The sequence below is a fragment of the Halichoerus grypus genome, chromosome 6, assembly GCF_964656455.1.
Source record: "Halichoerus grypus chromosome 6, mHalGry1.hap1.1, whole genome shotgun sequence".
In the NCBI taxonomy this organism is placed as follows: domain Eukaryota; kingdom Metazoa; phylum Chordata; class Mammalia; order Carnivora; family Phocidae; genus Halichoerus; species Halichoerus grypus.
In genome coordinates, this window is record NC_135717.1 from 142,030,488 (window position 1) to 142,048,672 (window position 18,185).

Sequence of the window (18,185 nt, forward strand, 5' to 3'; positions counted from 1 at the left end):
GCCAGGCTTTGTACACCCCCAGGTTGAATTGCAGCGTACATACGGAATAGCCACACTTACTTCCTGGGCAGAAATCTGCTAGTGTAATAAAAGCAAGAGGCCATTTCATTTCTCTGCTTACAGCAAAGTCTAACTACTCACTCTGAGTAAAGAAAACCTGAGTTTGTCCCTCTAGTGCAGATAGCAGTGATGGCTCCTCAGCGTGGAGGACTTCAGAGGTAATCGCTCTCCTGCTTGAAGCCATGAGCTACCAGCTATCCTAGTGATAAATGCTCTCTGTGACTGCTGAGAGGGGTAAATATGTCAGAGTCCCTCGTTAGCTCAGCACTGGCTCTGCAGAATTACCAATTCCAGTGCTCTGCTTCATTTGCTTGGCATTAAAACTTTCAGAGGTAAGCATCTTTTTAGTGGAACAGATGGACTCTTATGACCTGGGTGGAAGCAATGGCTAATTCATTGGAGGGTAACCTCATCACAAGGCCCCATATGGTCGACTCTCTCAGCAATCTGGGAGAAGGCAGGGGAAGAACCAAACCAGAAGAGATAGCACTCTCTCTCTCTCTCTCTCTTTTTTTTAATTCAGCTTTGTTGAGGGATAATGGACAAAATTGTAGGATATTAAAAGTGTGTAGCATGTCATTAATTTCTTTCACCAGTGTTTTATGGTTTCCGGAGTACAGGTCTTTCACCTCTTTGGTTATGTTCATCCCTAGGTATTTTATTCTTTTTGGTGCAATTGTAAATGGAGTGGTTATCTTAATTTCTCCTTCTGCTACTTCGTTATTAATGTAGAGAAATGCCACTGATATCTGGGTATTAATTTTGTATCCTACAACTTGACTGAATTCATTTGCTACTTCTAGTAGTTTTTTGGTAGAGTCTGTATATGTATGTATAGTATCATGTCATCTGCAAATAGTGACAGTTTCACTTCTTCCTTACCAATATGGATGCCAAGCTGTTTCCCAGAGCCAGACAGAAAATCTTTGAAGAGATTCCTCTGTTGGGGAGGCTCTCATATGCCTAGAAATCTTGGTTATGGACTCCTTTTCAGAATCTGATCATATTGACTTACCTCCCTAGGAAAATGAATATATGCACATTAAAAAAATCAGAATACTCATAAACTTGACCTGAAGTCCGGTCAGAAACCCTTCATCTAAAAGATTAAGATATAATCCTTTCGAGCAGTAATACAACCAAACAAAACCCTCAAACTGAAATTTAGCTTTCAGAAGTCTGGCAAAAAAACAGGAAGAGGGGTGGCCTGGGGCTTTTCTTTTTGACTTTGGAGAAAGGATAATTGTATTCAGGGTGCTATGTCCTATAAATCATAATATATATGTACAGTCTGGAGTCTAGTTTATAGAGCAAGACATAAAGAATGAGGCAATTCTCCCCAATTATTTTCTCAGTGTATGGTCCCCTATAGTCAGATTTCGGTTATCAGTATATTTTTTATTAATACTTGGACAGGTGGGAAAAGGCTAGTGTTGAGTTCTAGGCTCATCCCCTAGGGTAATGAGGCAGGTGGTATTGCCTAGCCTCAGGTAATGCCTAGTATCTAAGGATATGAGGCAGGTGGTATTATCTAGCCTCAGGTAATGCCTAATATCTGAGGACTATGCATTGGTTCTCAGCCCTGGCTGCAGATTAGAATTACTTAGGGGACGCATGAAACATAACAATACCAGGCCCAATTTAAAGCCAACTGGATCAGACTCTCTGGGAGTAGGGAACAGACACTGGCACTTTTCAAAAGCATCCTAAGTGGGGCGCCTGGGTGGCTCAGTCAGTTAAGCGTCTGCCTTCGGCTCAGGTCATGATCCCAGGGTCTTGGGATGGAGCCCCAAGTTGGGCTCCCTGCTAAGCTGGGAGCCTGTTTCTCCCTCCCTCCCTGTCCCTTCCCTCCCCTTGCTCATGTTCTCTCTCTCAAATAAATAAATAAAATCTTTAAAATAAAATAAAGCATCCCACACAATCCTAATCTACATTTAGTGTTGACAATCATGGGATTGAGTCAAATTAGATGGTAGTATGGATAAGATAAGGGAAAAAGCAAGGTGGCCACATATCCCCACAGGTGAGGACCATGGAATTATGGGAAATCTCTAGCAAATATTCAATGAAGTGAGTTGATATAAATTTTTAGTTATCAATTGTATTTATAAGCAAGTTTTTACTCCTTTAAAGGGAGTCTGCTATAGTATCCTAAATCTGAAGGTCTTAAGGCATAGAACAGTTCTCTCACAGGGCTTTTTTTTTTTTTAATTTTATTTATTTATTTTTTTAATTTTAAAATTTTTTATTTTTTATTTATTTTATTTTTAAATATTTTTTTATATTCTGGATACAAGCCCTTAAGCGGCGGTAATGTTTTCAAGATTGGAACAAGATAATGTGAGTTATTGAGAGAGGAACTTTAGGGAAGAAAAAGCCCATTTTTCAAAGAGGTTGTACACTCATTTGGTTCATAACTTCAAAACTCACAAAAGGATAAAGAGTGCAAATCTCACTGTCCTCTGTTCCCCGCTGTTCAGTTTCTCTGACTTGGGAGCAGTCATTCTTCTGTGTCTAATAGTTCATTCTTACACAAGCAGTGCCCCCCTCCTTTATTTTCATACAAATGGCATCGTCCAAATGATAGGCACGCTATTCTGCATTTCACTTTTCTTTCACTAAATATTATACCCTGGGGAACTGCTTATGTTACCACAAGTCTCAAGTTTAGATGTTGCATGCTCAAACTTTCATCCCTCGGTAAAGACACAGGCATGTAGTAGAGATTCAACAGATGCTATTGCCAGTTTCATCCCACTTCCAAAATAAACAAGCCAGCACTGCTGCACCTGTCTGCTGAAATTAAATTCAGAACTAGTCTATAAGGGATGTTGCTGTCTTCACCTGAGAACTGCAGTACAAACATGCCTTCGGTGATATTCTCAGAAGTAGTGTTCAAAGAGACCAGATGTATTTTTAATCCTGCCACAAAAAGAGGCAGAGACCTCAGTTAACTTGGAAATTTTTATGTCAAAATCCGAGAAACTACAAGTAGCTTTGACACCAAGCCTTTGGATAAACCGAAATCATAGGATTAATAAAGCAAGTGATTTTGTTTTGCTCAAAGATCTAACTTTAGTGTTTAAGCTTGTCTTTGTCTTGGTAAGGTGCTGTCTTTCACTACTTTCCAGTGCTGTCACTGAACCTCAGTAGGGATTATGTGAGAAGCTGAGACATCACCTGGTTTTCCAACTCATAGTCTATCGTCTCTGATTCCTTAAAACTAACACATTGAATCGTAAGTGGTAGAAAATTATATGTGCAACTGAATCTTCAGGAATTTACCTGTCTTGGTTTCTATGCTTTGTACCATCACTAACCACATTATAAATATTAGCAGTTGATGTTTTATAAATCTCTGGGGTTAAAACATCATGATTTATAACAGCCAAAAGCTTAGAATCTCTGCTGTGCCATCATAGGGATTGCTCTTTGCTTTTGGTTTCTGGGCAGCAACGGACACTTTAGCCTTTAGTTTGGGCAAAGGGAATAAAAGCAAACGGCAATGACATTGATTTGAGTTTTGAAGGGTTTTTAAGTTATTGTTACCTTTTAGCCACATTACTGCTTTCGGTGTGTATGTTTGTTAAAAATCCCCACAGTTTTAGAATCTTCCTCCTTTTCAGTTGAATAGTGTTTCGCTGTTGTTCCTCACTGAATATACAAGTTCTGGAATCAGAGTCACTTTCTCCAGGCAGCTCAGTGTGGTTAGTGTGTTATTGGTTATTTTTAACAAGTATGGTAAAGGGATTATATTGCCTGCGTGTGCACGCACGTGTGTGGATGTAACAAGCTTGCGTATGTGCAGGAGGGCAGGGGAGAAGAGTGTTCAATCAAACCAATAAGCCATTGAGTCACTAAATTCTAAAATAGTGAAACATAGGGGCGCCTGGGTGGCTCAGTCGTTAAGCGTCTGCCTTCGGCTCAGGTCACGATCCCAGGGTCCTGGGATCGAGTCCCACATCGGGCTCCCTGCTCCGCGGGAAGCCTGCTTCTCCCTCTGCCGCTCCCTGCCACTCTGCCTGCTTGTGATTCCTCTCTCTCTCTCTCTCTGTGTCAAATAAATAAATGAAATCTTTAAAAAAAATAAAATAAAATAAAATAAAATAGTGAAACATAGCATCGGATAATTCTGTGGGAATGGACAATAAAATGCAAAAATCTGAACCTTTTTGAGCTCAACTAACTTACAAACGAATAAGGGGAGATTATATACATCACTTCCTTCAGTGTCCTAATAGGAATGTTATGTTATCATGATTTTTATGCTCAATAAATAGAATATTGATGAAAATGTATTTGGTGTGGGTCAGAATTGCAATACTAATTATTATATTATTTATAAAAAGATATGGTAGAGTTTTTAACTAATATTTCTAATGTTTAAGCTGTCATTATCATTAGACATAATTAATTGAAGGCATTGTAAAATACATCAAATTGTGTCCTCTATGTAGGTAATCATGGTATAGCATTTTGTTATGGCACTAATATCACCCTTTAGTGAGTATATTATCTTTGTCCCATGACACTGGAACTGTAGTGGAATTCAGTTCCAATTGGCTATAAAATATCTTTCTTCAGTGGATGTCAAACTACTTTAAAATATTATCTCAGTGCTTTTAGCTTTCGAGGAAATATTGGAAAAGTGATTTATTCTTATTTAGCGGGCAAGAAAATGGCAGCATAGACAGGGAAAGTCAATTGTATAAGGTCAGTTAATAAATCATCTTTATGTGGGTGAGATCAAGTTTCCGAAGTCACAATCTAGTACACCAGGGACTGAACAGTGCCTAAGACAGATAGAAAAAGTAAAAGTCAAATGTTTACCTCACTTGGTTCAAAAGAATATACCTGCTGGTTCATTTTAGACTGATGTGCTCAAAGCTTCAAAATTTGTGAGGCAAGTTATGTATATGAGTTGCCAGATTATGTCTGGCAGCTTTTTATACTGTATTAACATGTTGACCTGTATGAGGTGGTAATGGAATAAATTGAAATCAAGTGTTTTGGGATAGTTGTGATAATAAAAATGAATTTCTTTTTGCAATAAATACTTCGGTTTTAAAAGAGCAAGAGAAAAAGCAACAGAATATAAGAAAGAGGTTATATTTTAAAAAAAGAAAATATACTTACATTAAAGAATATTAAGGGTAATCATTAAAAAAAAAAGAAAATACAAATTAATAATGCCCTATCCAAGATCCAAGTAGATGTAGATAGCGAATCGAAATTCATGAATAGCTGTGGTCGGCCTCTTCTTATCATCTGTTCATTTATTATTCTCTATTGGGGGAGATCTCTGTTTGCTACTAGCAACTTCTTTCCTCTTTTTACCTTATCAGCATTTCCCAAGTGTGTTTTCCAGAATATAAGATCCATGAGATATGCATATAGGGGCTGTGGACAGAGAAGTTTAGGAAAGATTACATATAGTAGCTATCTTTTGGGAATTCCTAATGTTCTTTAACACTTTAAAGTCTTCAAGAAATGGTCGAAAATCAGAAACCTGTTTTCCTTTTTTTATCCCAACCCCTTCCAAAAGGATTTAACTTTGAAATATATATGTAATACGTATATATATTTTTAAACATATACATATATTAAAATTCCAGGCACCTTGCTTTAGAATCAAAAGACAAAGTAGCAGTGATGAGAATGGATTGAGGAATAAGCGGATATAGTTGGGCCAACATAGATTCTATGGAACACTTGGAATTTTTGTAGAATCACTGATTTATGTATGCTATGTTCATTTTCCATTTCAAAGAAACATCTATTAAAAAATGCTTTGGGGAGCGCCTGGGTGGCTCAATTGGTTAAGCAACTGCCTCTTGATTTTGACTCAGGTCATGATCTCTCAGCGTTGTTAGATCCAGCCCCACATCAGGCTCTGCGCTCAGCATGGAGCCTGATTGGGATTCCCCACCCCCCTGCCCCTCCTCACGGTGTGCTCTCTCTCTCTAAAAAAAATAAATAAATAAAAAATGCTTTGTGTCCTTTTGATTACATATTCTATAAAAATTGTTAGATTTTTATTCATGGATTTTCCATTGAATTTGTAAAATATCATTTTGAAGGAAAACATACATTTGGGGATATTTTACTGAAGTTTTTTTAAGTCATAGAAGTTGCTTTCCTTGGAGTGAGGCATTTAATTGAAAAAGCCATTGTTCAGAAATCACTGTGATTCCATATTTTTCTCTTTTCCCAAACACTTTGAGAATTGTTGTTGTCACTTATATTTTTTTAAGATTTTATTTATTTATTTTTAGAGAGAAAGAGTGTATGAACTGGGGGAGGGGCAGAGGGAAAGGGAAAAAGGGAACCTCCTGCAGACCGCACTGAGCAGGGAGCCCAATGTGGGGTTCCATCTCACAACCCTGGGATCATGACCTGAGCCAAAATCAGGAGTCCACCGCTTAACCGACTGAGCCATCCAGGCGCCCCTTATTGTCACTTTTAAAAGTAATTATGAAAAAGAGTGTTCAAGTTAGAAATTCACAGCAATCATATTTGTCATTTGGTCTACCACCCAAAACAAGGTATTTAATTTCTTGGCTAACGGAAGACTGTTTTATATTATTAAATTGAATGTGATATATATTTCCTGTCCTTTATCTTTTGAAACTGAAGAAAGGAACAACTGCAGTTTGAAAAGCTTTTAGGATGATGTAATGGAGCAAATGGCCTCTCTGAAGCCTGGGCATTGGGTTTGTTTTATTTATGATACAACGTGGGGATATTTTAAAACCAAGATTTGTTGAGCACCCCATTTTATTAATACTGCTGTGTTAAATGTGTAAGTATTGAACTGTCAATGAAATATGAGACCTTTTACCCAGTGACATTTTAAATGAATCTCCTTGTAGGGGAAGCCTGTGGGAACACCCGATGCTGGTGCCTATTTCCGCGTGCTCGCGGAGCATGGAGTAGCTGCCTTGTTCACAGCGCCGACTGCAATTAGAGCCATCCGTCAACAGGACCCTGGGGCAGCCTTGGGGAAGCAGTACTCTCTGACAAGGTGAACTTGGGATGCACAGGGCAAATTACATTAAAAACTGCAATCAGAATGAATAACGGAACATTATATTTTTTTTTTTGGCACTGCGATACCTCTATGGAAAGAGCCAGAAGATTCTGGATGTTATTAAGAATGACTGTTCTAAACATAGCTTTGAATTAGTTAGAATTTTAACCATACTATGAATATTTTTTTTTTTTAAAGATTTTATTTATTTATTTGACAGAGAGACACACAGCGAGAGAGAGAGGGAACACAGGCAGGGGGAGTGGGAGAGGGAGAAGCAGGCTTCCCGCCGAGCAGGGAGCCCGATGCGGGGCTCGATCCCAGCACCCTGGGATCATGACCTGAGCCGAAGGCAGACGCTTAACGACTGAGCCACCCAGGTGCCCCACTATGAATATTTTTTAATACCATATTGTGTTTATTTCAGTTCAGATCTTACCAAAATATTTCTCTTTTTTAAACCACTGTGCTCACATTTTCCTTCAAGTAAAATGCTGACTATGGCTTAAAATGCATTTATACATATATAAGAGTATCTGACTGTCTTTTGAAAATAGAATAATAGTGTAAATAGAAGGAAAATATTATTTGATTTCGTATATAGAGATCAAATGTCAAAATTATAGTCTGAGTTAGTGTGGTTGAAAGAGTGAAGGAAATTGTTTTTCTGTTGTTTGTAATAATAGGCTCTGAATAGTTTAAATATTTTTTACTGGTTTATTGACATCCATTTCAGTTTAATGATATGTATATTCGAAGATAATTATAGCAATTTGTATCTTCAAGGCAGTTTCCAGCATCAGTTCTTTTTGAACTTGTTTGAAATTGGTCCCTGCTCTCATCAACTAAAAAAAGGATTTTGTAGCTTCTTCAAGTCAAAAAATGGCTTTGAATGATTATTTTGAATTTTTTTAAGTTAAATGCCAAGTGTTAGGAATTTTATGTTGTGAAAACCCAAAGAAGGAGTCAAAATAGATATCATATACCGATTGCAGGTGGAAGCAAGAAGTTTTCAGTTTGGGCAGTCAGTGGTTTTGTTTTTGGTTCTTGTCCTTCTGTTTTTCTGTTTTATGAGAAATTAGATCTGGATTTACATAAAATTTTACTCATAATCTAAAGAATACACTCATTAAAATAAGAGTGTTCATAAAATGAACCTTCCATTACAGTATTTCTACTCACCCTCAGTTTGTCCCTTCATTTACTACATTTCAATTGTATTTTCTCCATTTCAGCCAAAAGAATAGAAAAGTAGATTTTGGTAAGAACATCTTAGGCTGTATACAGCCTCCATGACTTAGACAGTTCTGGGAAATTTTGAAGAAACCGTGATTGTGGTTCTTTGCACCGTCTCTTTCCTAACAAAGGCATTCTGATTGCAGGGTGTGACGTTGTGTGACCTGCAAGCCAAGGAAGGTCTCTTATTTGCTACATCATCTTTTCCCATTTGTACATGGGTTTTAGACGTTATCCGTTACTGTGAAGGCAGGAACCGTTTCTAATTTTATTAACATAGAAAGCATCCAGTAGTACTGAGTGCCTATTAAATCATCACTTTTTTTTTTTTCAAACTAATACTAATATGGAGTATGAGATTTTAGTGTAAGAGAAATTGCAGTAAGTTCCCCCTGATAATGCCCTTCTGTCTTTAGGCCCCTAAGTTATTCGTGATGGCGTGCACATATGTTTTTAATAGATACTTAATGACGTAGACTCTTCAGACACCCTCAATTCTTCAAATCACTACCGTTAATAAATGCAAACATTGGCTGATTACCTACTATGCTCCAGGTATAAGCAGTTTAAGTTTCTCTCATTCAGTTATCACAATAAGTAGGAATTGTGATTATCCTCATTTTACAAATGAGTAGTATTAGGACCAGAAAGTTTAAGAAACTCTTTGGAAGGAAACTAACTCAGGCAATCTGACAAGGGCCCACATTCTTCACACAGACATATTCTTCTTATGAGAGATAAGTTAAGAAACTCACTTGATCCAGAGATTTTTGTCATTCATGGGATAAAAGCAGCTTTTACCTCTTATATATTTTTAGCTTATTCAAATAATACCTTCACTGAACTTCTGTGATAGATTCTGACTTGTGAACTAAGGGGATGTTGGCCCTCAAAAATCCAACTATCTGATTTTAAAAACAAGGAAACCAGAGTCCAAAAAAGTTAAGTTTGGGTTAGAGACAGAATAAAGACCAGGACTCAAGTCTTTTCACACAACTATCCCTTTCGTTTTATATTTATGTTCAAGACATTTCATTCTTACTTAGTGAACTGACATTCACCAGGTATTATAATTGCAGGCTCATGATTGATCTGCAGAGCTTGCTTTCTCTCTTCTCTTATAGGACATTTCAAATGATGAAAATGTGTTTTTCAGATGTGTTACATATCTCATTAAAGATTGTTTTAAAATAAATTTGGAGATTTGCCAAAGATTTTGCCTCCCAAAGCAAATTTCAGAAGGTATTCTGAAATAGGGAACTAAGCAGAACTATGAATTCCTTTTATCATAGACGATTAGAAGTCAGAAGAACAAATTAGAGGTCATCTAGCGCCAACATCTCATTTCACAATTGAGAAGATGTTGTCACAGAGAGGTGAAGTGACATGCCCAGGACTACAGAGCTACCCTGCAGCAAAGCTGGGATGAAGCAGTACCGTGTGCTATAGTTAGGATTCTCGCCTTGGAGTTAGACACACTGGGTTCAAGTCTACCATTTACCGGTTGTGTGACCTCAAGAAAGTTACATAGCCCCTCTGTTCTTTTTGCTGTTTTTCTTTTTTTGCTCTCCCTCCTCCTCCTTCTTCCAGAACATAAGTATAGTAATAGTACAAGAATATAATGAAATTAAAAGGCATATTATCCATGTAAAACACTTGGAACAGTTTAACGTAGACTGTCATCGCTCTTATCATTATTATTATTTTGCTTTCTAATATACTCTCTTCTTCCTCACATCATGGTGATTTATTTTCCCATGATCTGCCAGTTTAATCTTAATCAAGTTAGAAAAATTCAGTTCTGCTACTTCCATTCAAGGTATCAAAGTCCCTAATACTCAGATGCAGCCCTTCTTTTCCAATTGCATAATAATGAGGGATAATGCAAAAAAAAAAAAAAAAAAAAGCAGAGAACCAGAGATGAGCTCAAAAATAAAGTAAACGTATCTGCGGATTGGAAATAGAATCGATCTGCAAAGTAGTAAGAGGGGCCGAAGCCAGAGGCTTGGCAGGTGCGCAAGCAGGCTTTGGCAGCGGAGTAGAGGCTCAGTATTCCCCTGGTTTGATTGTGGGGTCAGAGTCAGCTCTGTGGGGCATTCCACCTCACACATGACAGGAGATTGGTAATAATGGTGAGAGGGTGTTTTCTGGGACTGGGACTTAGCGCAAGGTTCGGTCTAGAGGTCTGAATGAGACAGAGAACAGCCCAGCAACTGGAGACTGAATGAAACCGCCCACCTGCTGTCCTAGAATAGGATCTGTGATATCCTGAGTATCACTGTGTGTCAGTAACAATTCTGGACCATCACTGCGACATTGCCTCACTGGGGGATAGCTGCATCACCCACAAACCTATTGGACAGAAAGGTGAACGTAGGAGAGGGAGCAAGAGACAAAAATAACAGCAAAGAACCCCTTTTCCTTCTACTTCAGACACTGGTATAAGAGTAGGGATCAACAAACACACTAATGAAGTTGAATAAAGGATCGCATTGCTATGGAAACCTGATTTACAGAGGAGGTAGCTTAACAGATAAGTGGAAGAAGGATAGACCCTTAAATAAATTGGTACTGAAACAACTGGCTATATATATATATATATATATATAGAAAAATTGAGTTGCCTACCATATACTCTACAGAAAAATAAATTTCAGCTGGATTCAAGGCCCTAAAATTGTAAAACAAAGAATTGGTACTTTCAGAAGAAAATGGATAAATATTTTAATATATTTTTTAGTAGGGAATGACCATTTAAAGCATAAATCACAAATCACTAAAGAAAATACTGATGAAATTTACTACACTGAAAGGAACAATCACCCACCAAAAGAATAAACAAACTTAAATGATGAATTATTCACCCAGAGAAGATATTTGCAACATATATAACCATTAAACAATTAGTGTACAGAAGATATAAAGAACTCCTACAAATCAATAAGAAAACATACAATCCAATAGACAAATGGGCAAAGGATATAGACAGTCAGTTCATGGAAAAGACGAGGGTAGTCTAAAACATTGAAAGAACTTTAATGTCACTAATAAACAGAGAAATAACATTTTCCTCCCATTGTACAGGCAAAAAGTTAAAATATCTAACAGTAATACTTGCTTGCAGATTATAAAGCAGCAGAATGGTTTTTACACTACTATGGAGAGTGTAAAGTGGAAATATCTAGTAATATCAGTTGCTCCATGCACTCAATATGCCCCATGACCAAACACGTATTAATATGGAGGGATGAGAATGAGAAACTCACAAATGCGAACAACTTGAAGGTTCTTAACAGGGTTGTTTCAAAACAAAACAAAATATAAGCAATTACATGTATAGTAAAAACATAATGGAAAATAAATTAGGTACTATGGTGTATTAATTCAACAGGATGTTTAGAAGTGGAAATCAACCAGAACTTCAGGTATTAGCATGAATAAATGTCAAAAAGCATAATGCTTTTGAGTATAAAAAGCAAGTGAAAACTGATTGTGTTTCTCTTACATATAGTAAGAAAAATTTGAAAAATTACAAAAACCATATTGTCTTGTTTATGTATATGCAAACAGGCAAAATAAATAAATAAATAAATGTATGGGAATGAAAACCTCTGAGTAGTGCTGGTTACCCCTGAGGCGGTGTGGCTAGTGGGATGGTGAAGAGAAATGAGATTTAAGTAGGGTTTGGAGAGAATTCAGTTGAGTCAATAATATTTTATTTTCTAAGTGACATAAATATGACAATGATAAAAGTAGGAATTATGCATAAAACTGGGCAGTATGGACATAATAAGTCCACTATATTATCATCTACTCTTGTCCTGTTTCTCAGGGAAGTTAAAAATCTCATAATAAAAAACTCTTCCCATTTTGTTTATGTGCTCATTTGACATGAAATCTATGAACCACTTCAGAAAATCAAGAATGTCATACTATGGATGCGTATTCATAAGTGGGAGAGGTGGGCGAGGGTATGCAAGTGTACACGCTTTGCTACTCTCTTCATTTGGTCTAACATGGCTGCCATCACCTAAACAAATAACTTTGCTACTTCACTGACCACCACTACTAAAATTTAAAAGAATAAGAAAACCTACACACAGAAACAAAATTTCTTCAAAGTTATCAATTCTTCTTTTTCAAAAGCTTTCAGAGATATCCTACATCTGACTCACTGCTCCAAATATGTGGTCCTCTGAGTCTCACAGTGACAATGACCATACGTTGGCTGTCCTTGGGTATGTGATGGATTGCGGATGAGCAATTCAGATATCCAGCTTTCGTTATTGAATCTTTTTTAAAACTTAGTTGCCAATTATCACCATGGTAGTCGAATCAGAAACATAAATAATTTAAAGCCATTATTGAAGAAGTGAAGTAAAATTTTAATAATTTATACAAGATAGAAAAATATTACATCTCTCACTTACTGTATTTTATATTTATTTATTTATTTATTTATTTAATATAAAGATTTTATTTATTTATTTGACAGAGAGAGACACAGCGAGAGAGGGAACACCTGGGTGGCTCAGTCGTTGAGCATCTGCTTTTGACTCAGGTCGTGATCCCAGGGTCCTGGGATCGAGCCCCGCATTGGGCTCCCTGCTCGGCGGGAAGCCTGCTTCTCCCTCTCCCGCTCCCCCTGCTTGTGTTCCCTCACTTACTGTATTTTAAAGCTTACTGCTTTTTCGTATTTCATTGGCCATTTGAAGATTCTGTTTTGTGAAATGTTTATCCAAATCTTTGGCACATTTTAATTTTCTTTTTCTTGTTGAGTAGGACTTTTCATATTCTTCTGATCCAAGTTCTTTATTGACTGTATGTATTACAAATAATCTTCACCTTCTGATTTCAATTTCTCTTGCATTAGTGATGACTTTTGATAAAGAGATATGCCTTTTCATCAATATTTTTTTCAATTTGTTTCTTGCTTTTTAAAATCCTACATAAGACATTTTGCCTATTCGAAGGTCAGAAGTTATTCCTCTGTGTCATTTTCTAGAAGCTTTATTGTTTTACCTTTCATATAATCTACCTGGTTTGATTTTTGTGTATGCAATGAGGTAAGGGGTCAAAGTCCATTTTTTTCCCTTATATGTATCCAGTTAATCAAGTTTCATTCATTTAAATGGCCATCTTTTCCAACTGCTCTGTATACTACTTTTGTCATAAAAGTGTCCACAAATACTTTTTTTTTTCTTGCTTCAATTCTGTTTCATTGATTGGCATAATTGCCTATATTTGTGCTGCTCTCACATTGTCTTTATCACTATAGATTTATAACACATCTTGATATGCAATAGTAGTAGTAATAGCAGTACATCATTTGTTTTTGCTTTTTAATCTTGGCCCATTGTATTTCCATACATGTTTTAGTATTAGCCTATCAGTTTACACATGCACATACACACACACACACAAAACTAGAATTTTGAGATTACTTTGAATTTATAGATTGATATGATAAAAACTGACATGTTAATATTGAGACTTCAATTCATAATCATAGTATATCTCTTAATTTATTTAGGTCTTTATCTCATTAATGTTCTTTTGTTTATTGTGTGAAAGATACATTTTTTTGATTTACTTTATTTATTTATTTATTTATTTATTTATTTTAAGATTTTATTTATTTATTTGACAGAGAGAGACACAGCGAGAGAGGGAACACAAGCAGGGGGAGTGGGAGAAGGAGAAGCAGGCTTCCCGCTGAGCAGGGAGCCCGATGTGGGGCTCGATCCCAGGACCCTGGGATCATGACCTGAGCCGAAGGCAGACGCTTAACGACTGAGCCACCCAGGCGCCCCTATTTTTTTGATTTACTTTAAGAAATTTAATTTTATATCAAAGTATACTTAACATACAGTGTTATATTAGTTTCAGGTTTACAATATAGGTGATTCAACAATTCTATACATGGGCGCCTGGGTGGCTCAGTTGGTTAAGCAACTGCCTTCGGCTCAGGTCATGATTCTGGAGTCCCGGGATCGAGTCCCACGTCGGACTTCCTGCTCAGCGGGGGGTCTGCTTCTCCCTCTGACCCTTCCCCTCTCATGCTCTCTGTCTCCCATTCTCTCTCTCAGATCAATAAATAAAATCTTTAAAAAAAAAAAAAAACAATTCTATACATTTCTCAGTGTTCATCATGATAAGTGTGCTCTTGATCCTCTTTATCTATTTCACCCAGGCCCCCATAAATTATGGATTCTATTTCATTTGATTCAAACTGCTTCTTAAATTTGTGACTTGATGGCTTTCATTATTTTTAGAAACTTTCATCCATTATCCCTTCAAATATTGCTTCTATCTAATTTTCCCTTCTTAGACATTGATACTTTAATGACACGTTAGAACTTTTTACCATATTATCTATATCTCATAGACTCTATGTTTTTGCTCCTTTATGCTTTTCAGTAGCAGTTTGATTATTCTCTTTTAACTTATATTTTGGGTTTTCAATCCTCTGTTCAGTTGTATCTAAATTTTTTTTCGGTTTCTAAGTTTGTATTTTTGTATCTTTAAGTTCAAAGATACTTATTTGATTCTTATAATTTCCAGTTCTTGGCTGATGTTATACAAATATTTCATGGACATATTCAGAATTATTGTAAAGTCTGTATCGAATTACAAGAATCTCTGATTTTCTCTGTGATTTCTTTTTTTTTTTCAATGTCTCTTTTTCCTTTGCATGTTGGTCATATAGCCTTCTATCTTAATAGACCATCATGTGTTACTTTGATACTCTGGAGTTGTTAAGGTCCCACAGAGTAATTCTTATTTTGGCACATAATTAGCATAAGGGAAAATCACTTTGATCCAGTTAGGGATTTAGCTAACTTGAAGCTAGACTTCAGTATTTGAGAAGGCAGTTCCTTTTCAGTTTATCTCTGTTGGTAGGATATAAATCTTCAGGCATTTCAACTAAAATCCTGAGTGTTTTACACACCACCCCTTTCCACTGTGGGTCTTCTGAGTTCCAGTTTTCCTTTCCCAAGAGATTGTGATGGTAGGAATTGCTGTTCATTTTCTAAGCCTCTCAGACAGTTTTTGTTCCGTTTCTTGGTTTTTCAACCACTATCTGCTTTGGCATATATACTAAAGGGAGAAGAGCAGCACGTCAATGTCAGACATCTCTGTACATTTTTTTCTTTGGGATCTTAATGCTTCCAGGGCTCATTACTTGTAGTTCTCTGATACCTTAAAGAGATGTTTCTTTTTTACATTCTGTCTGGCTTTTCTGGTTGTGCTTGAGGGAGGGATTGGTGGACAAAATGCTAGTAGGTCCTTGACAGAGTGACAAATGCATGTGTAATACTAACGCTAGTGTCTTTACATTTTAAAAGTGAATTCTAGTAGGGAGCAAATGGAGGAAAATAGAATGAAGGAAAATGGAGATAACCTCAGGGACACTGGTGGCAAAAGTAATGATGTTCGGTGAACTAGGAGTTGATGAGGCATCGCTGAAATAATCTATTTTTATTTAACTTCTTTTGGAACAAGTGAAGAGTAATTTTCACTTGTTTGGTAGTTTATGGAGCTTGAAAGAAATACTCATTTTGGTTTTCTTCTCTTCCTAATTTATTACCTGAAAATTCATCAGAATTTATCTTTAGCTTTTTATCCATTTCTATGCAGCTTCCTTTTTATTTGGAACTAAAATTAATTTGACAATATTACCTTTTTTTGTTTCTCTTGGCTTAATTTTTAGCTTCATTTGAGTCTTGAATTCTACTCAATTTTTTATGGAATTGGGGAAAGGTATACAGGCTTCATTCCCATTAATCCCCTCCACCGTTTCTTTCCTACTCTGGATATTGTATATTATAGTTTTGTTTAAGTTTTTGTATTATATGTTTGGAAGTAAATTCATCTTCCCATGTGTTACTATCATCAGAACATTATCCATATATTTATTAGTCTATCATAATCTAGGACAGCACTATCCAATAAAACTCAGTTCTGCAATGTGGTAGGTACTAGCCACATGTGACTATTGAACTCTTGACAAGGGGATAATCCTACCATGACATTGATATTTTTACTTTTTTAAAATTTCAACTAATTTAAAATTTAAATAGCCACATATAGCTAGGAGCTACCATATTTTACAGTGCAGATAGAAGACCTATGTAATTAACTTAGATAAATTTATCCTCCAGAATCCAAATTACTGCACAAGAATGGTTAATTTTAACCTTTATAAAAAACTTTTTAAAAAAGATTTTATTTATTTATTTATTTATTAAGAGATAGAGAGTGTGAGCAGGGGGAGGGGCAGTGGGAGAGAGAGAATCTCAAGCAGACTCCGAGAGCTGAGCACAGAGCCAGATGCAGGGCTCGATCCCATGACCCTGAGATCATGACCTGAGCCCCTAAGCTGAAATCAAGAATCGGTCTCTTAACTGACTGAGCCATCCAGGCACCCCTTTATAAAATGTATTTTTAAAGAAAAATTATTTAAAATTTTTTCAATATGGGGCATTTATCTCTTCCTATTAATAAAATAATGGCAAGGTCATTAATGAGAAATTTAACTGTTAAGTGATGTTACTATTCTTTTTTTTTTAAGCTATGAAATGTCTTTTAAAATACAAGACTATTTATGCTCTTAGATATGAGTTTATCTTTAAATTATCTTATAATTTATCTTTAAATTACAGATTTATACTAATTTTTTTTCTTTCAGTAATCATCCTGGTTATAAAAATATCACATCAATAGAATGGTTTTCCTTACTATGAGGAATTGGGAGTCAAATAATATTTGATTACGTATTTATTACAAGACTTAACTTTTTCATTAGTCATATTCTATTCTTAAATCCTTGTATACAGTATGTTAATGTTCATTAATGTTACACATTTGGGAGTCTATAATTGATAAAATAGTAACTTTGGGGCAGTTTAAGGAATTTTAATAAAAAAATAGATTGGTAGTTTCTAGTGTATTTAGAGAAAGGAATTATCTATACTACTTTGACATTTTTCTATATCACCAATGAGCTCACATTTTTTCCTCTGCTTTTAGTAAAGAGTAAGTGATTTTAATGGAAATGAAGGAGATTGTCTGACATGCAGAAAAATCAGATATCACTTTTACTATGCATCATGGAATATTATCTCTTTCTATATTGCTTATTAGTGCCAGCATGGACATTGCAATCATAATAACACAAATGTAATTAAAATCTAAGAAAAATAAGTGATAGATTTGTACTGCAAAACCATAATAATAAATACTAAGTTTTAAAACATATAATGTGGAAATTTGTCATCAGATAAAAACTCAATGCTAATTAATAGTTTATCATTATAACCAATTTATTAGATTAATTGTAATTTACTTGACTGGGAAAAGAAGCCAAAAAATTAATTAAAACTTGCAAAACTGCTGGTAATATCAAGATATTTATTGTTCTTTGATTAGCCAAAAATTATTTTGTGTTATGTGCTAATATTTTTAGTTGACAATATTTTACACCGTGTTTTCAAAAATATATATAACTGTAGATCTGCAGTTTCATATGTAAACTAAACACATGACCACCTGGACCATCTAAAGTTCTTTGGAATAATCTGTGATTTGATAGATGATGGAAATGTGATCTCTGATATCTATAAAACTTCCTTGTTCTTTGCCTATGCTGTTGGAATCACCCAAACCTATTTATAAATTTTAATACAAATTATTTACTTGTATAATGTTCGTAATCACCAAAGTTTTCTAATATATTAGGAATCTAACTGTTTAAAGAAGATATAATTAAAATAAATTAACATTTTTCAGCCATAAGATTATCAATAATATGGCTCTTATATTTAAAATTTTGTCTTGTTGGGGTGCCTGGGTGGCT

At 35.7% G+C, this 18,185-nt stretch overlaps 1 protein-coding gene across 5 annotated transcripts in view; it reads left to right on the forward strand.

Annotated features, from left to right (window-relative positions):
- ACSS3 (acyl-CoA synthetase short chain family member 3) overlaps positions 1–18,185 on the forward strand; it is a 146,890-nt gene that overhangs the window by 78,772 nt on the left and 49,933 nt on the right. For all 5 annotated transcript variants that reach the window (XR_013449288.1, XM_078076367.1, XM_078076366.1 and 2 more), the window contains one exon: positions 6,933–7,084. Coding sequence is in view for 4 of the 5 variants with exons in the window: in XM_078076367.1 (XP_077932493.1) it covers positions 6,933–7,084 (152 nt within the window). In the remaining variant the exon portion in view is untranslated. The remainder of the gene's footprint in view (positions 1–6,932; positions 7,085–18,185) is intronic.